This window comes from Ambystoma mexicanum, chromosome 1q, assembly GCF_040938575.1.
Source record: "Ambystoma mexicanum isolate Mex_15411 chromosome 1q, UKY_AmexF1_1, whole genome shotgun sequence".
In the NCBI taxonomy this organism is placed as follows: Eukaryota; Metazoa; Chordata; class Amphibia; order Caudata; family Ambystomatidae; genus Ambystoma; species Ambystoma mexicanum.
The window spans coordinates 22109430-22128622 of record NC_090922.1 but is presented as its reverse complement, the minus strand read 5'-3'; the positions used below and the strand labels follow the sequence as shown (position 1 = coordinate 22128622).

At 48.8% G+C, this 19193-nt stretch overlaps 1 protein-coding gene across 1 annotated transcript in view; it reads left to right on the top strand.

Annotated features, from left to right (window-relative positions):
- The first annotated feature begins 8865 nt into the window (after positions 1 to 8865).
- CASQ1 (calsequestrin 1) overlaps positions 8866 to 19193 on the top strand; it is a 200012-nt gene continuing 189684 nt past the window's right edge. Inside the window, exon 1 of the mRNA XM_069635437.1 lies at positions 8866 to 10110. Within this exon, the coding sequence (XP_069491538.1) occupies positions 9868 to 10110 (243 nt within the window). The 5' untranslated portion in view covers positions 8866 to 9867. The remainder of the gene's footprint in view (positions 10111 to 19193) is intronic.

Here is a 19193-nt window from a genome sequence, read left to right as displayed (position 1 = left end):
TCCTGAATGGGTGGATGTTTTCAGTATGCTCTTTTGGTGCCTAAACTCAGACTCTTTTTTTATCTGCAAAGTGGACCAGGTGGTCCCTTTGTAGCTGATGTCTCTGCCATTCGAACTCCCTGATCTTCTCTTCATAACAGTCCTCCTGATCAGATATGTTTGCCAAAATATTTCTAAACCTAAGCAAGGAGGCACGTAGATAAATCTCTGATGGGGGCTGTCCTTCCCACTCAGTCATGCAAGGCCTGGTTGGGTCCAGCCGCCTCATATTTCCTGGTTCTTGTTGACTCATAGGTAAGAAGTTAGCCACGCCTTACGCATGCAAGGTGGTGAGCTGGCTTGAGGTCCCTGGTACAGGGGGCATCACACCATAATCAGGAGTCACCCTTCCATTCCCTAACTGTTCGGGGTTCCTCAAGGCCTGATTAAATCTACCCCATTCTTTTTCTCATCTATCTAATTTATCTTTCTCAGTCCCTATATCTTGGTAGTATGCAGAGGCCTGAGCGTTGTACTCTGCTACCAGGGCTTGACTGGCTTCTATGACCTTACCTTGAGCCACTACTTGGCCCTGAAGCCCCTTGTTCTCCTCACACAGGACCTCACTTTCTTTCGGTAAGTCTTGTAGGATCTGGGAATACTCAGACCTCTTCTATTGCAGGAGGCTAATCTCCTCAATCTGTGCAGTTATGGTATGTGTTGTCTGCTCTAGATCAAATTATTTTTGCCTCATATGTCCCATTAACTTTTCATACCCTACTTTTATGTCAGTCATTTCCTGAAGACATGACTCCCCTTTCTCCACGTCTGCCTTCAACTGGCTCACGTCCTGCCATAGGGCATCTTTTTCCTCACACAGCATATTATTCTGTTCACTGAGGTGATCGTTCTGCTGTTTCATAGCGCCCAACTTCTGGTGCTCCTGGTCAAAATCTGCTTGGAAATGGACCTCCTTTTCAACCCACTGATTATTCTCCTCTTCCAATTGCTTAATCTGCTTTTGATATGCACACGTCCTGTAAGCAGGATCTATTATATGCGACTTATTGATTCAATTTTAGTTGACTCTCTTTCAGGGAATCAACCCTTTCTTGGCACTCTTCTTTCAGTGCAGATAATTGGGACTCCCACTCTGAATTAGTGGGTTGCTGTACTGCCAACTCCTCCTTTAGCTGCTGAATGATGTTTCCCAATTCTAACTCAGAGTTTTGGCTCTGTAGCACTTTCTCCTCTACCTGCCTTAACACTCCATGTGCTTGTTCTAAAATCTCAGATTGATTTTGCCCAGAGGCTACACTCTCCTGGTACCTTTCTTCCATAACTATCATGTGGAAGTACATGTATGCAGTGAGTGGCACCATTTTAGTGTGCTAGTCTTTAGTGGTCTGCGTCAAGTACGAATCTGTCAGGGCTTGATGTAACAGGCCACTGTTCGCCACACATCCATATTTGTAGAGGTTAACTGTTGCATAATTCTAGTGTGCCAGGCTTCATGTCCCTGCTATGCCCATTCCCCTTTGATGAACAATTTGGACAAAAGGTGCTTCCAAGCATGTTAATTTCAACGGTGCTCATTGTGAAGAGTGTTCTGTACCTGCTGAGTTATCTATGCAATGGCAAATCTCCACCCTGCTCCTTCCTAGTTTATGCTTACGCTATTTTTTTGGCACACAGCTCTGATACCTAGGGTACATGTTTGGCTGGTGCCTTCACAGTGTAGCACAGCTTACCATCCACTAAATGTACCAATACTTCAATGGGCTAGTATGCTGTGCAACACTGTCACAGGTTGAAACAACTCTCTCAATCCCAGAGGAGCCCCCAAGTTGTCACAGGATATTATGCAGCACCAGCAAGTCAAGGATCTCTTCCCTTGCAAGTGAAGGTGGCGCACAATAAAACGCGTTTTATTATTACACAGAATTATATTTGAGGAAGCCTCCAAGCTGTCTCGCACCCAACCTCCACCAGCACCCATTTTCCCAATAGACCAGGAACCAGGCCGGTGTGTTGTCAATGAATATTTTATTAATGTGTTATTTTAATATCAAATCAGAACAAAGAGATGACAGCAGCCACTAGTGTTGTGGCAATACAAATGCACAGACTTCTAGAAAGTAACCAGATTAAGAGATACTGTAACGCCACACCGATTTTATGTTATGAAAAGCAATGCCAAACAATTTCACTCAAATGATGGCAGGAAGGTTAAGCACTTCCCCCGTGTGACAATGGAAAAATGAGTTTTGAAGCATTTAATACTACTGCTATGAGACAGCACACAAGAGTACTATGGGCTGCTTACACTAGGAGACAAATAGGGCTTCCAAACAAACTAGCTAGCCCAAATATGAAATTCGATTTTCACATATGCAACACATGAGAAAGAAAAATAAAAAAAATAAAAGGCAAGGCAATTCAAAATCAGTGATCAGGGTACAGTAGGGGGAGAGATATAAACTAGGAACAACAAGTTTTCAAAGGTGGAAAGATTTTTTTGGAAAAACAAAAAGGCAAATCACCCTAGTTTCTTCTGAGACTGTGAAGAGCTGGCAAGCTCTGAACAATGAAAAATGAAGAAAATGCAATTCTAAATCCATGCTCAGAATATGAGAGGGAATGGGGAATACTCTAGGAAAAATGCTTTTTAAAGGATGAAAGACATTTTTAGAAAAATTAAATTGGAAATTACATTAATTTTGCTGGGTTTGAAAATTACACACACGCATTCCACAATGGGAAAGGCACATAGGAACCACGGTTTTCAGTGAAAATGACAGGGGCAACTCACAGGTATGCTTTGGGCAAAAGGGTTCTCACAATGGGAACACAGCTTGGGTTTAATATGACATATGTAAATGGGAATTTGTTTTTAAACACACAATTTAACAGATGTAAGAATTGGTTTTTCAGCTTTTACTGATAATGACTTTTTGGGGAACAATTTATATTTATAATGACTCGCAAGACAAAGGAAAGGGAGAGGTAGTTTCGAATGCCACCTTTCCCTACTCAGTGAAGTAATGTGGGAATTAATTGATTAAATAAGGAAAATGCTAGACAGACACTGGAAATTATTAAATAGGAAGTGGCAAAAATACAGGGACATACAATGAATTCTTCCACAGAAAAATGACTTAACTATGCAGGCAAACAAAGGACTTTTCAGATGGAACGGGACTATAATCAACAGTCAAACAAGGGATAATATTGTGCCATAGGAAAATGACTTAAATGCACAGGTGAACAAAGGATTTGTCAATGGGAGAATTACCACAATGCACAGACAAATGAAATGCTTTTCAATAGAAAAATGGCTGAATTACACAAACAGATAGGATAGGGGATTGTTCCCATGTGAAATCTCTAGGGTAGTGCTTAAGACTAGATGACATGTTTAATCTATGGCTGGGAGGTCTATACTTACAAGAGAAAAGGGGCTTTATGGTCATCAAGTGGCGGTAGGGCTTCACAAGGAGTCAGTCAACGCCTCTCCCTGTCCTCCAAATCAGCTACTCCAGCACCCTGCTTCACTCCAAGACCAGGCCCAATTTCTGCAAGGATACCTCTAGATTTTAGTCAGCTGCACACCTCGGATATTGTAGAGAGAATCTGCAGTTGAGGAGGAGTAACTTATGTACAAGCCAAATGACATCACTGATGTGTCATCCTTCTTGCACAACTGATAGGGCAGTGGTCAAGGGTTCCCTCCACCTCTGCAAGCCGGTAGGTCCAGAGAATGGGGGAGTGATTTGATGGGAGATACCCCGTCAATCATATGACAAGGACAGGGGGTTGGATCTGACTTCTGTACCAGGAAATCTCACATTTTAATAAATATCCTTTCTCATCAGAAAACGCTATATATTTGTTTGTGAATAAAATGATCTCACCTAGATGTTTGTAGGTTATTTTATGGCAGTGTCACGGTTTTTCCTTGTTTATGCCCAAACTATATTACTGAAAAATCGGGCCTTCGATGGGCGAAATGCCTATTACCTGTTACACATTTATATGATTATCATATTTATGCAGAGGACACAATTAATGTTTTCCTTATAAGTTTTGATAGGTTGGTGTCACCAAAATCGTTTTGGGTCCACCAAAAACAGCTCACTGACAGCTTTTCATAAATCGAAACATGAATAGTGTATGATTAATACTTCCCAAGTTATCGCTAAAATAGCATACCTTCTATTGTGTACAATGGGTGTGAAGCTCAGCCTTCAATCTTCCCCCTCTCCTGGCAGAGATCTGATTTTTAGCTCTGACGTCAAGGGGGACCCTTTTGTTTAGGTTAGCCTACAGCTTCAAATGTTAATGGCCATGTTTACGACAGCCTGAGTGCTTTGGTCATAAAACTTGGAGGTCTAGGGAATTCCTCAGCTCATTCCCTTGGCAACACAACTTCGAAATCCAGTTTCACTTGTGGGGGGATTCACAGCCAGGAATTGAAACTTACTGGCAATGAATTCCCCTTCCTTTCTTCAGCTAAAATGGCCTCTTTAGCTTGCATTTTGATTTGACATAAACTCTGGAAATGCACTACATTAATTATTAAAATATCACTGCAACACTGTTGCCTGCATACAAAGGTTACATGTGGGCAACATAATTACACTTTTCAACACTTTGATGCACATCTGGTTTTACAAAGTGTTGCTTAAGGCAAAATCTAAATGTCTTTTGTAGTCTAGTCCCAGCAATGAAAATGGGCCTTCATTTGACTGCAGCTTTTTAACCCAGTTCAGCCTCCCAACATGACAGGAACCAAATTCTTATGTTGAATGTTTTGCATACATTTGGAGGAGCATGTCTTTAATTGAAAAGGACAACGGCTTTGGAAGGCAATGATTTTTGTCAAAGTACAAAACTACATTCTGCAGTGCAAATTTGCACACAATCTGGTAATTTGATTTACACACTTGTGTATAGACGCATTTTAAATGCATATCATATCATATCATGTCGCTGTTTCTGCCAAAACGGTCTCAGCCTTTCCAGGCCTTTTTCTAAAGTACCATGAGGTCTTGCCCTCATGTGTGGCAAGTAAAATGTTCAGGCATCCCCAGGTTTAGATGTTTAAATGTGCTCCTTCGTGTTTGGGCAAGGGCCTCATTTTGCACGTACTCCAGCGCAGGCCTTTTTACTGAGGGGCAGGTCCCCCCACTGAATCTGGCCTGTTGTTATGGCATTTTAGGGCTATTTCACGCCACAAGGTGGACGTGCCTATTTCAGTCCTGTCCCAGGGGCATGAGGCTGTGCCAGCCACCATGGAGGGGCCTGTGCATAATCTAGTCTCTGGGCCATCGGATGCAGCAGTATGCGCTGCCAGGATGCCTCCCTCCACCAGACCCACCACCTGGTGTCGGCTGATGTGTCCACCCAGACTGACACCCCCTTACCATCTGGTGTTGCCATCCGGGATTATGTGCTACCCTTGCAGGCCGGGTTGGTGAGGTGGACAGCTGTCATTCGTGATGATGTGCAGGCTACTCGTAGTCTGCTTGCACATCATGACAGTGAGCTATCCCTCCTCATTGGCTAGCTTGCAACATGCCTGTTCTGTGTTGTGCTCCATGAGATGTTCACTGTGGCGACCCCCTCCTCATCTTACTCCTCTGTGTGCCAGTCATCCTCCAGGGTGCCTTCCGGCCCAGATACCACCAGGGCCCCCTGTGCACTAGTCCCACCCACATTGCCCAGTCTGGTGGAGCCAACATCCCTGCCTGAGTTGAGAGTCCAAGGCACAACAGCTGACATGGTCAGCGTGCCTACCCAGGCACTGACAGGGTCATCAGCAATGGAGGGACAACAACCCAGAAGCAATGCATGTGCCGTATGCCCCCGAGTAGCGTCATCAGCTCAGAGGGCGTATTCACAAAGTAGGCACCGGGCACTGTGGCAGCAGGTGGCAACAAGGAGGAGGCTATCTTTTTCAGGGCAGCACATTCAAAGAAGGCAGGTGCATGGTGTGAGACAGGAGGCACATGTGAACCTGAGGGACAGGATGCCTTCCGTGTTCAGAGGATATTGGCAGCAGATCGGAGTAGAGAGGCAGCGGGCTCGGGAAGCAAGCGTTGTGTTGGCCAGGGCTAAGATTGCGTCGGGCGAGGAGGTGGGCTGCCATCCTGGAGGCCATTTGCAGGGAGGCCAGGGTGATAGAGACACAAATGATGCAGACCCTGAAAGCCCTCAAGGCAAGAACCGAGGCCTGAATGAGGAGTGAGGACGTGGCACTGGACTCAGCCTTGGTGGAAAGGATAAGTGAGATTGGACAGGAGGAGTTGGACTAGCCCGCTGCCTGTGTACATATTTCTTTAGGTGTAGGTTTGCTTTTTGTATTTGTCATTTTACCTAGACTTTGAAGACATTCCTTCCCCGTTTGTATTGTATATAGTTGTCTAGGCATAAGATATTCATTATATTACATATTTACCATGGACTACTTTGCGCGTCATTCCAAGTTTATTTTTGTACATATTTCTTTCAAATACATCTTTCCGTTTGTAACATTCCATGCTTTGTGCAGTTAATTTGTGTTTCGGGCCTCTTTGATAGTTCTATTTTAAGCCAGTAAATTTCTCCATTACAAATCATGTGTCTTGTGACATGCATGCTTGTGCGTTATTGTTGCTGGGATGGTTGTGGATGGCAGGATGCACATGTGCCTGACATGTAGGGGTGGGTCCATCAGACGACTGGGTCTGCACTGTATTTTTTCATTAGCATTCACCTGTGCAGCATCACTGTGTGTTTGGCATCAGTGTGGTTGGGGTGGAGGGAGGTGGGCTCACTGTGGGAGTGTTCCATGGCCACGTTCATAGCAAGTTAGTGTGTCATTGCTGTGTAAAACCCATGTCGTGCCGACACTTTCACCAACATGTGCAGTCACACAATGCCTTCTCTCATGTGTTGCTCAACCTCTACCATTGGAATGCAGCAGTGGGCCATGTTTGCTCTTCCAGAGTGGCAGCATAATTCTCCAGTCTCTGTGAGTCATGCTCTCTCTGACTGCCCTACCATCGCTGGGAGTGTGTCCAGTCTGGAGGGGGCTGCCAGTGGTTGGTGTTCAGTCTGGAGGGGGCTGCCTGTGTGGGGTGTCCAGTATAGAGGGGGCTGCCTGTGGGGGGTGTCACAGGTGAGGGGGGCTTGGGGTGATATCCTGTGTGGAAAGGGCCTGGGGGCTGGTGTACAGTCTGGAGGGGGCTGCCTATGGGTGTGTCATAGGTGAGGGGGGCTCAGGTGGTATCCAGTCTGGAGGGGGCTTGTGGGGGTTGTCACAGGTGAGGGGGCTGGGAGTGGTGTCCAATCTGGAGGGGGGCTGTGGTTGGTGTCCAGTCTGGAGAGGGCTGCCTGTGTGGGGTGTCACAGGTGAGGGGAGCTGGGAGTGATGTCCAGTCTGGAGGGGGGCTTGGAGTGGTGTTCACTCTAGAGGGGGGGTAGGCGAATGGTGTCCAGTCTGGAGGGGGCTGCCTGTGGGTGGTGTCCAGTCTGGAGGGGTTTGCCTGTGGGGGGTATCACAAGTGAGGGGACCTGGGGGTGGTGTCCAGTTTGGAGGGGGCAGCCTGTGGGTGGTGTCCAGTCTGGAGGGGGCTGCCTGTGGGGGGTGTTCGGTCTGGAGGGGGCTGCCTGTGGGGGTTGTCACAGGTGAGGGGGAGTGAGGGTGGTGTCCAGTCTGGAGGGGGCTGTCTGTGGGTGGTGTCCAGTCTCCAGGTGGTTGCCTGTGGGTATTGTCACAGGTGAGGGGGGCTGAGGGTGGTGTCTGGACTACGGTGGTTGATGTGCAGTAGGCGGGTATATGAACAGGATGGGTGCAGAGGGTGTAGGGGTGACTCACGTTTTTGTAAGGGGTATAGCCTACACTTACGAGGGGGCCCCGCATTATCGGTGGGGTACAGCCTGGGCTTGTGAGGGAGGGCATGCCTTTTCTCTGGCATGTGGCCTGGGATTGCGAGGTGAGGGCTGCAATTTTGCTGGGGTGCGGCCAGGGCTCGAGAGGGAGGGCATGCAATTTCACTGGGGTGCAGCCTGGGCTTGCGACGGAGGGCACACGATTTTGCAGGGTTGCAGCCTGGGCTTGCGAGGGAGGGCATGTGTTTTCTCTGGGGTGCAGCCTGGGATTGCGTGGTAAGGCACGCAATTTCGCTGGGGAGCGAATTGGGCTTGTGAGGGAGGGCACGCGTTTTCTCTGGGGTGTGGCCTGGAATTGCGAGGTGAGGCATGCGATTTCGCTGGGGTGAGGCCTGGTCTTGCGAGGTGAGGCGTGCGATTTCGCTGGGCTATTGGGTGCTGGGCTAGGGGTGGCGCGAAGACTTGTGCCGTGTTAGTCCTTTAGCTTGCTTTTTTAGGTGCGTGAGGGTGTGTTGTGTGCGTTCCTCACACAGCTTGTTACTTGCATGACGGCTAGTAATGCATCTTGAAATCCATGAATAAGCATGGCGCGCAATTTTTGTGATTGTGCCACGGCTCGCGCAGGATATTTCTTGGCGCGCGGCCCTTGCTCCATTTCTGCGCCTGATTCCATGAATCGGGCCCTAGGTTTATTGTGTGCTTTTATAGTTCTTGAAAGCCTGTTATTGATTGTGCTTTTATGGTAACATTTCTTGTTAACTGACATAAGGATAATGAGGATGATTGCGTACGAGATTCAGGTGTCTAATCGTAACACTTGCCATGCATAATGCTGTTAAGCAGCAACACTGTGTTTTCAAGGATCAGTGCGCAAGAACAAGATATCATTGTTATTAAATGGAATAGCATCAGGAAAGGAGAGTGCGGCTGGAGATCTTGGAGCAATGCTATTCCCACAAAAGAGGGTGTGGCAGGGACCACTGGCAGAAAGGGATAGAGAGCGCGTGCCGGACAATGGGTGAAGGGAGTGTACTGTACACATGACAGATGAGGGGGGACACACAGAAAGTGACGAGTAGGTGTGATGGGGTACGCAAAGCCGTGTCTGCCAGAGAGGATCCTGAAATAAGGCCGGATTTCTGAGTGGACCCGGGGTTCTAAGAATACTGGCCCCGATTTCGCGCTCTCGGCTTTCACAGTAACTGAAGACGCTGCGCCTCTCCTCCGCAGCCGCATAATGCGCGCTGCTCTCGGCCCCTGCCACTCGTCCTCCGGCCGACTCTCCTATTACCCAGCACTCGCTCAAGTCAGTCTTCTTTTACCCCCGGCTCATCACATCTTATTTTAGCTCCTTCCCCTTGGCTCTTCCTTAATATGGTGATCGGCGCTTTTCCATCCCCCCAGGGTCGCACCCAGGACGTGTTGGCCCGAGTCAGTGGAAACTCGGAAACAAGGCAGAGCGAAGCAAGCCAAGAAAATTAATTAAATAAGGAGGGAGCGCAAGAGTGAGAGCGAGGATAAGGCGCAGGCAAACAGCCTGTTAGGAACTTGTGTGCCACTTTGGCACCTGCTGGACTCGAGTGTGCAGCGGTGTTGCACACTCCAGTTGTGGGATGCATGAGGACACGGGTATATTGGGAGACACCTAATACATCTACATATATAGACAGGGCGCAGAGGGGAGGGCCCCGGGGATCGTGGCGGCAAGCGAGGGGGCGAGAATAAGACAGCCCCCCGGGCGTGAATGCCTCCTCCCCCATCCTCATTTATGGGCTGGGTGTGATTTTTCCTCTTTGCTTTTCAGCCTGTGCACCTGGGACCAGTGACCACCAGCGGCCCCAGACTCTTGCTCCCACACAGCTCCCCGGTGAAGTCAAGGGGGTAGCTGGACAAGGCAAGGCCCTATCTGCCTCTCCCTCTCGCTTGGCCACCACATATTTCTGTTGGGAAGACCCCCTTTTTTGAAACACCTAGGGTTTCTGAATCCCCCCGTGCATTGGAACGCCCAAGAGGATGAAGGGGCTTTGGCTGGTGGTCACGGCACTATGCCTGGCAGTGGCGAGCCTGGGCGTCCGGGCGAGCGACGGCCTGGACTTCCCCGAGTATGACGGCGAGGACCGGGTGATCCACCTGAGCAGCAAGAACTACAAGGCGGCCCTGAAGAAGTACGACGTGCTGGCCGTGCTCTACCACGAGCCCATCGAGGAGGACAAGGCTTCCAGGCGGCAGTTTGAGATGGAGGAGCTCATCTTTGAGGTAAACGCAGGCAGCGCGCCGGGAGGGGCGCTGCTGGGCTCCACATGGGCACCTGGGCTCTGCCAGTGCGCAGACGCAGAGGAGCACCCATGCTTGCTGCCTCTGTGTCACACGGGGCTCTGTATCGCCGGGATTCTGAGATTACAATCCTGGGATTTTGATGCTTTAGATTAAAAAATTCAAATGAAGTGAATCAACAAAGCAATAGTCATAATGCAAAACTCTATTTAAGGGCCCCGTAATCTTTGGGACTCCAGATATTTCGGACTACAACTCCCACCATCTCTATCCAGCATAATCCCCGGTGAGACATCATAGAATGTGTCACCCAAAACATCTGGAGAAGCACAGGTCGTGTATCCCTTCGGTATTGAAATGCAAGGACTCCTGCCAATTGCAAGTTTCCTTAAAAGACCGGGGCGCAAACACGGCTTCCTAGTAGCTTGGAGTCGCCTGTCCCTGTAGCTTAGAGGGATCCATATTTAATGGGCACATACAATTTGTGTGACAAGCAAAAATAATACTGCAACTTGGTATGTGCTCGCATTACTCAACACGCCAAGTTCGCATGCTCACAGCTCACAATCAGAGTAATCCGAACTAAAGTCATTTCCAGAGAGTGTTCACCTTTGTGCAGCGATTTGCCTCATGTTGCATAATTTTGTAGCAGAAAATGGCTGTTTTCTGGCCCAGCCGTCAGGTCCACATCGATGGGACCTTGTCTCTCATCTGTGGAAGCAGAAAGTCATTCGTAATGTTAGTGAGCACAACTGTCATGAAGTGTAAGTCACGTGCCTTGATTGGTGGGGGATGATAAAGGTGTGGAGGGGGCTCACTCACCTTCTGAAGCAATCTGGGCACACATTGGCATGAGAGTAACATGCCCTTCTCTGGATGGGCTGCGACCAGCAAATGTCCAACACTGGCATAAACTGGCATAAACCCTTTCCCCAATCAGTGGAAAGAGAATCCCGTACAATCTGGATTCTACCTACAGTTTACCCCTCCTACCAACATTTAATGTGGTTGCCCGCCTTGGCATGCTGGAAAGTTACCACCTACACAGCTTTAAAGGGAGCCTCTCCTGGGACTACACTTAAAAGCTACACTTACATGGCGCATTTTACACACCACCCTGCCCATGGGTTCCTATTGTTTGCAGACGCCGTTGCCCCCGTGCCATGGACCCCCGGAACATGCAAGGCCTACGTGAGCTGCCGCAATTGAACATCGTTTAATTTCCGACAGGCCACAGAGGCCTTTCAGGGCAATGGAGTTTGCAAGCAATACCACCCAGCGGCCGGGCCTACAAGGTGCCATTTAAGTGTAGCACCAGGAGAGGCGCTTTCTAAAGCTGTGCAGGTGGTAACGCAACATCATGCCAAGGCGCGAAACTACATTGAATTTTTACAGAAGAGCCAATCTGTGGCTAGAGCCCAGAATGTACGTGATTTGCTAGCACAAGAGTGAGTTCAGAAATGTGCGACCCTGCAAAGACCTGCAGGGCTTCTGTACACTCAGTATTCCTTCCTTGCGTGGGCAGAGGTGTGCCAGTGATGGGCATTACTCTCATGCCATGCGTGCACCCGTGCATTGCTTGCGGATCTAGCATAGATTAAGTCCAGGCTCATTACATTGCTGCATTCGCAAAAGCGGTGCTTTGAAGTTTTACCGATATTTTTAGGCAGAATGGCAACTTCATCGATTTGTTTTTCGACTTTATTGGCACTTTTTATTACCACAGAAAGCGGAGGGAGAGCTCCCACAACTCCCCCTTCAATCCTCCACCCCCTTCTATCTACCGTCCCCAAACTTACTAACTGTGATAGAAAAAAGGAGTTCAAAATTAAGCGAAAAAGCAGTCAGTAAAGTTGCCATTCGGCAAGAGGGTATACAGCAAAATAACCTTCCTTATGTGAAGCTATTATGTGCCGTGTTCATGATTATATTCCAGGCTATGTTGGCAGGTACTATGAACACGTGGCAAGATTGGGAACGTTTCTAGGCGCTCTCCCGCACTGATTCCGAATGCCGCCATCTAAGAAAGGGGTGTGGCACGGGGTTGAGCGTAACGCTACCTTTTGAGCGATACCTAGACGTCCAGAGGGATATGCACACGTGGAGGGATGTGGCGTGCGTGAAAAGGTCAAGGGCATGTTGCACACCGAGAAGCAGCCCTAGACAGTCTGGTTCCAGTGGTTTAAGTGGGATGGGAAGTTCAAAGGGGGCCTAAGTAATCCCAGGAAACACCGTGTGGGGGTCGAACCCGAGAAGTAGCTGCCATGACCTAAAAGAGAGGTGTGGCCCGTGCATGGAAAGCCAGTCCTAATGGGCGTGGCTGCTTTTCCATCTAGTGCAAAACATACCAGCCGTGGCATGACGACACATCTGTAGAAACGTGATACAATGAATTAGCAGTCACGTAAAGAAGCACTATACACATTCAAATAAAATGAAATAACATCAACATGCGGTAGAGCAGGTTCTTGTCCCTGCAAGCGAGATTCCCGGCAGGGCAGGATTGTAAGTTAGCTCAAGGCGTTAGTGCGCCCTCTGAAACAGTTTTTTCCCTTTCAGAAACTATCTGCAGTAACCTGTGTATTTTATTGGCTTGTATTGTTGATAGCAGAAGAGGGGTCTGGGGGTATGCGTAAGCGTCTACCCCGGGCTGTTTTTGGGCGCTGCACACCTGCGCATAGAGCGCTGAGGGGAGTATTTAAGGGGGCAGGGAAGGTTCAGGGTCAGGCAACAGTTAGGTAATGGATGAGTTTCTGTTGAAGGTATTCTGGGCCTCTCTTGTGGAGGGGCCAGTGGAGGACACAAAGGGCGGGTGTGGTGTGCTTTCTAGGGCCAAGGCCCAGGAGGAGCCTGGCTGCTGTGTTTGGTACCCGTTGGAGCTTTCTGAGTTGATAAGCAGTGGAGCCCAGGTAAAGGGAATTGGCGTAGTCTAAGCAGGAGAGGACAATAGTCATGATTGCTGTGACGATGTGAGGGTATGAGAGGTAAGGGAAGATGCGTCTGAGAATGCAGGGGTGTAGATAGCAAGATTTAGACACAGAGTTGATGCGGTGTGAAAGTGGCAGATCAGCATCCATGGTGCATCCCAGGTTCTTTACGGCGTTGGATGTGGTGGATGGAGGACCTAGGGAGGATGCTGAAGGGATGCGTCGGGGGAAGAGTGCTGCCTTCCCGCAGATCATGATTCAGTTTTTTCCAGGGTTGAGGAGGGGGTGGTTAGCCGTTATCCAGTGTTTCTTTGAGGCATGTGGGAAGGTCGGGATGGGGGATGGAAGTGGTCTCAGGAATCTTGAAGATGATCTGTTGCTATTTTACGTTGATTTATGCCGCGCGACATTGCCATTTGCATGGTGTCCAAGTGCTCAGGTGGGTCTGTAAGAAAAGTGGTTTGTTCCCAAATCTAGAATGGCATTACATGGGAATGCTGTAGGCACATAGGCGTGTGATGGCAAATCTTGTCAATGGTGAGGGTACTTGTGAGTTTGATTAAAATACCTGGGAATGGTGTGTTTACCTGCATACCTCAATGCAGTAGCTAGCAATGCTGTAAGTAGATGGACGTTGTCACCCTAATAACATGACTCTATGTGAGTACCGGGGAACATGGGAGCAATACCTGACAATGGTTGGACTGTTTGTGCTTTTGATCGCACTGCTTGTTAATTGTGTGAAAAAACGCACATTTGATGAGAAGGACTGGCAATTGTGGTAATCTCTGACAATGTTGGGTGTCCCTGGGCTTTTTTTAAAAAAATAAAACTTTATTTTTCGGTTGCAATTCACAATACACACGCACGAACCACTCCGTGGTAATGGATATACATGTTATACACTTTGATTTTCTCCCATACATATACCTATATAAACAACATCACAGTTTATAATATTAAACGTTTGTTGCCGGAGTTAAGGCACACATTTCAGTCGGTATCATCCTCTTCCGAGTTAGGTGGGGTGGTGTGAAGGTAAGTCCTGAACGCTGACCAAATGTCTTTAGGTCTACACGGAGAGGGGACTAGACCTATGTACGTTTCTTCACATTCGTGCACGTATGCCAATGATTTTAAGAATTGTTCTGCACAGGGGGTGTGGGGACTCTTCATTTTAGCAAAATACATTTCTTAGCCACCAGACATGCCACGTTGAATAACCTCGTAGTTTTTTCTGGGAATTTTCCGATGTCGCCAAACAGATATTTTTTGGGGGTAAGTTGTGCGGGAATTTGCGGAATGTCTTCCAGTATATTTGCCACTGTCTTCCAGAATCCCATTATTTCAGGACAAGCCCAGTACATATGGTATGAGTCAGCTTGAGGGTTATTGCATTTGGGACAGTTCGTATTTGTGGACACCTTAATTTTAGCCATCTTAACAGGGGTGTAGTGAAGTTTATTGCGCATTTTGAATTGTATGAGTCTGAGCCCCACATTGAGGGAGACCTTCTTAGTAAGGAGGTCCTGGACCATGTTCCTTCCTCTATTGTTGTGCCCATGTCCTCTTCCCAGGTGGACTTTATATTATTGGAGGACTTCGTATGTGTTTGGACTTTGTTGTACAGTATGGAGACGCCTATATGAGGCTGTGAGTGAAGTGCCTGGTAGCAAGGGTGCTTGGGCGGCTCAGCTGGGAATGATGGCCAGCGTTTCTTGAACGCCGCTTTCATACGATGGTATTGTAACGTGACAAGTTGCCCCCTCCCCACTGTGTCAGCGAAGTCTTCGGGGGTGACGAAGCTTCCGTTGGGGAACATAGCCTTCATTGTAATGTCATAGTTCGGGATCCAGGCTTTCTGTATACCAGGGTCATACGAGGGGGCAATGCCCAGAAAGTTCCAAAATGGAGCTTGGGAGTCATAGGGAATATAGATGTGGAGGCACTTGCCAATTGCAGCCCAGGCTGAGATCGTGCAAGCTACTGGGTCAAATTTACAGTCGTCTTTATAAGATGTCGCAAAAATAACAGATTGCAAGTCCGTTGGGCGGACCGAGTGCCGTTCAATGGGGACATGAGGTGCTTCTGTTGTGGGGTTCTGCCAGTATTTGGCATAATGAGCCTGAGACACAAGATAGTACAGCTCATAATTGGGCGCAGCGAAGCCACCCGTGTCGTAGGGTTCCACCAGTTTTTCCCATTTGAGCCTGTTAGCCCCACCATTCCAAATGAAGGTGGTTGACAGGGACCGCAGGTTTTCAAAAAAGGGTCTGCCTGGCCATATCGGGACGTTATTAAAGATATATAGGAGTTTGGGGAGGATCACCATTTTGAGCACTGCTATCCGACCAGCCAGTGATATGGGCAACTTGGTCCAGATCTGGAGTTTGGTGTGGATCGTCTGTAAGGTGGATTCGTAATTATCTACATATAATGACTGTTTGTCTCTAGATACAAGGATCCCCAGATATCTGATGTAATCCGGGGACCATCGCAGACCGTGTGTGCATGAAGGGCAGGGGGTGGACTGTGTCAATGGGAAGATTTCAGATTTGGCTGTGTTGATTTTGTACCCTGAATGAAGAGTGAAGTCCTGTATTACTGCCAAAATGGGTTCTAAGTTGTTTTACGGTTTACGTATATACAACAGAGAATCGTCTGCATATAATGAGATAGATTGGTAGCTGCCGGCCAACTTGATGCCCCTCAATTCTTGTTCTCTTCTGCTTGCAGCCGCCATTGGTTCGATAGTGAATGCGAACAGGATGGGGGAGAAGGGGCAACCCTGTCTGGTTCCCCGATGCAAGGTGAAGTGGGTAGAGAGGGTGCGGTTTGTTAGGACCCTAGCCTTGGGAGAGGTGTAGAGCAGCCTGACGCAGTGTGTGAAGTACGGGCCAAAGCCAAATTTTTTGAGGACCTCGAACATGTATGGCCATGAGACAGAGTCAAATGCCTTCTCGGCGTCCAACGAGACGGCCACTGCCTGCGCTTCAGGCTTGATCTGGGCCATAATTCCAAACAGTCTACGCAGGTTCAGGGCAGTGGATCTCATTGGGATGAAGCCACATTGATCAGGGTGTATTAGGGAAGTCATTTTAGGGAGAAGTCTATTTGCGAGCACTTTCGCATATATCTTGGCATCTGTATTTATTCGGGAAAGTGGACGATAGGACGATCGGTCATGGGCCGGACGTCTAGGCTTCAATAGGACCGTTATGACTGCGTCAGTTATTGAATCAGGGAGGGAGCCGGAGCTCAAGGCTTCCTCCCATACATGAGTTAGAATAGGGGATAGTATTGTTGTGTATGTTTTATAGAGGTCCGAGCTTAGGCCATCGGGGCCAGGGGTTTTTCCAGCTGCCAGTGCTTTAATTGCCTCAGCGATTTCCTCCTTGGTTATTTCTTGTTCAAGAACAACATTGTCCTCAGGTGAGAGGGTAGGGAGATCTATCTCGTTCAAGTATGTAGCAATGTCTACAAGACTCTGTGTATCATGATTTGCATATAGGTTGGTGTAATATTTAGCAAATTCGGCATTGATTTCTTCCTCTGTGTGCACGGGATCGCCACTGTCTGTCATTATACTTGCGATGGGGGTATGATTGTGTTTGTTTCGTAATATGCGTGCCAAGTGGTGTCCTGCTCTATTTCCTTCACCATATCTGCGGGCCCTGGTCAGAGTGGACATGTATTGTAGTTCTTGAATTGCTAGCTCATTAAATCGAAGGAGGTGTGCATTAATATCAGCCAATATGTGCTTGTCATGTGTTACACTATAGTTGTTTTCAAGAGTTTTCAGGTGTGTTTCGGTCTTACTAAGGTTGGATCTGACACTTTTTAGGAGACCAGTGGTTTTTGACATAAGATTACCCCTCACCCAGACCTTAAACATTTCCCACACCGTAGCCCAATCCCCCACCGACCCCGTGTTCAGCTGAAATAACTCCTCCATCTCAGTTTGCAACGATTCAACCACGGACGTTTAATATTCTGGACCGATATCCCAAGCATGACTGGGGAATGATCAGAAAACGTGCGGGGGAGGATTTCACAGCCCACCACGGAGCTCAGCAGGAGAACAGATATGAACCAGTAGTCAATCCCGGATTCAGAATCATGGGCTGACGAGCAGAAAGTGTATTGACGGTCTGTGGGGTGTACCCCTCTCCAGGCATCGGTCAGCGCCCTGTCCTGTAGGGCCTGAAGAATGGTATTAGCGGATCTGGTGAGTGACCTTTGTCGACTGGAGGACCTGTCCAATAGCACATCTAGGATAGTATTAAAGTCTCCACCCCACAGCACTCATGTGTCAGTTGTCATGTCGATTTCGGTGAGGAGATGGGCATAAAATTTGGGGTCGTCCGTGTTTGGACCATAGGAGTTGACCAGCACCCATCTTTCCCCAGCCACTGTGCCCCATACCACCACATATCTACCCAACGGGTCGGATTTACTTTTTTCGGGGACAAACCCCAGCGATGGATGCATTAGTGTGAGCACACCCCTGCTCTGTGACGTGTATTCAGTGTAATACCTGTTGTACCCCATTGTTTCAAGATCTTCTCGTTAGTCTCTCGGAGAGCATGGGTTTCCTGAAGCATTACCACATGCGTACGGTGCCTGTTGATGTATGCCCCCACCTTACTGGATTTTGCTCTATTGTTCAGACCCCGGATGTTCCCAGTTAGCAGTTTAAGCGACAACCCACTGGGAGTATGGGGTTTATGTTCCATGTCAATAGGTGTAAAGACAATCTTGGGAGAGCAGGATGACGATTTGGGGGAATCAGCGCATGACTTGTGACTGCATTTTTAACATTAAACACAACAATAAACGGTTTGGGTGGTGGAGCTAGGGTGCGATGTGCCTGTCGACCAAAAATTGTGAAGAGAAGGAGTCAGCACCTAGGAGGGACCTCAAAAGGGCTTCGATTTGGGTCTCCATCGGGCCTTTGCAAAAGGATTCTGTTAAACCGACAATGCGTAGATTGTTCCTTCTCGACCTCGACTCCAAATCATCACACTTATCACGGAGTTTATTCATTTCGCTTTTCAAGCCAGCTATGTCTTGAGTGTTTTGATGGGTCGAGTCTTCGTTTGCACTTATTCTGTTTTCGGCATCAGTGATTCTGGCACTTTCCTTATCTACCCTGGCTTTAAGGGAGCCTATCGTGGAGACAATATCGTCCAGCTTGACATTTATCGCCAGGAATCCGTTCTGAACCGTCGTCAAAAGATGGTCGAACTTGGAGTATTCCGTGGCGGGGGGGTCTGATGTTGTCGAAGGGCCCGAGGCCTCTGCGGTTGCTTGTGAGTTCATGAAAGAATCCATTGGCCCGGTCTTCCTGCCCTTGAGTGCGTTTTTTCCAGGCATCACACGGGTGTCCCAATATTAATATCCGTTGTAGTGAGGATCGTAGATGGCCGCTGGGGGATGGTTCGCCTCGGACTGTGAGTGGGCCTGCTGTAGCAGTTGGTCTCGGATCCGCGATATGATACTCGGGCGCTGTCGGCCTTGGGGCCACAGGCCAGAGGAAGGCACTGTGTGAGGGACGATCGCCGTGGGACGGTCTGGTTCTGATTCAGCAGGAGCTTGCCTTTGGGGGCCCACACGCAGATACCTAGCAGGGTTGTTCACAGTGTCCCTCTCTGCTTCCCACATTTGCCCGCGGGTCCGGTCCGCAGCAGGCCGATACCACCAGCCCCGCTCACAGGCCGGCCACTGGATTAGCATCTGTGACGGCTCGTATATTTTCCGCTTCGTTCCCCCCCTTCTTTATGGCAGTGTTCGGGATCAGTGGTGGTTCCGCCCGACCAGGACCGCCCAGGGCCATGTAGGAGAATACGGGTGATTCAAGCGGGAGGACGGGGCAGGGTGCATGCAGCTTAGGTCTTAAGGTACTTCTCCTACTAGACAGGACACCGTCCTCGATGAGCGAATGTTGTTTCCTATCGGGTGGCGTTCGAGGTAGTCCCGGTACAGGGAGTCCTTTCCGCCCGCGGGGCCGGACCCGCCCACTGCAGGGCCCACGCTCCACCCAGAGCAGGGGCCCTCGCATAGGTTACTACGGAGTTGAGGAGCGGCCCAAGGACCCCCGCCTGCCACCCCGTCCGTATCTGGGCACGCGGGTCCGAT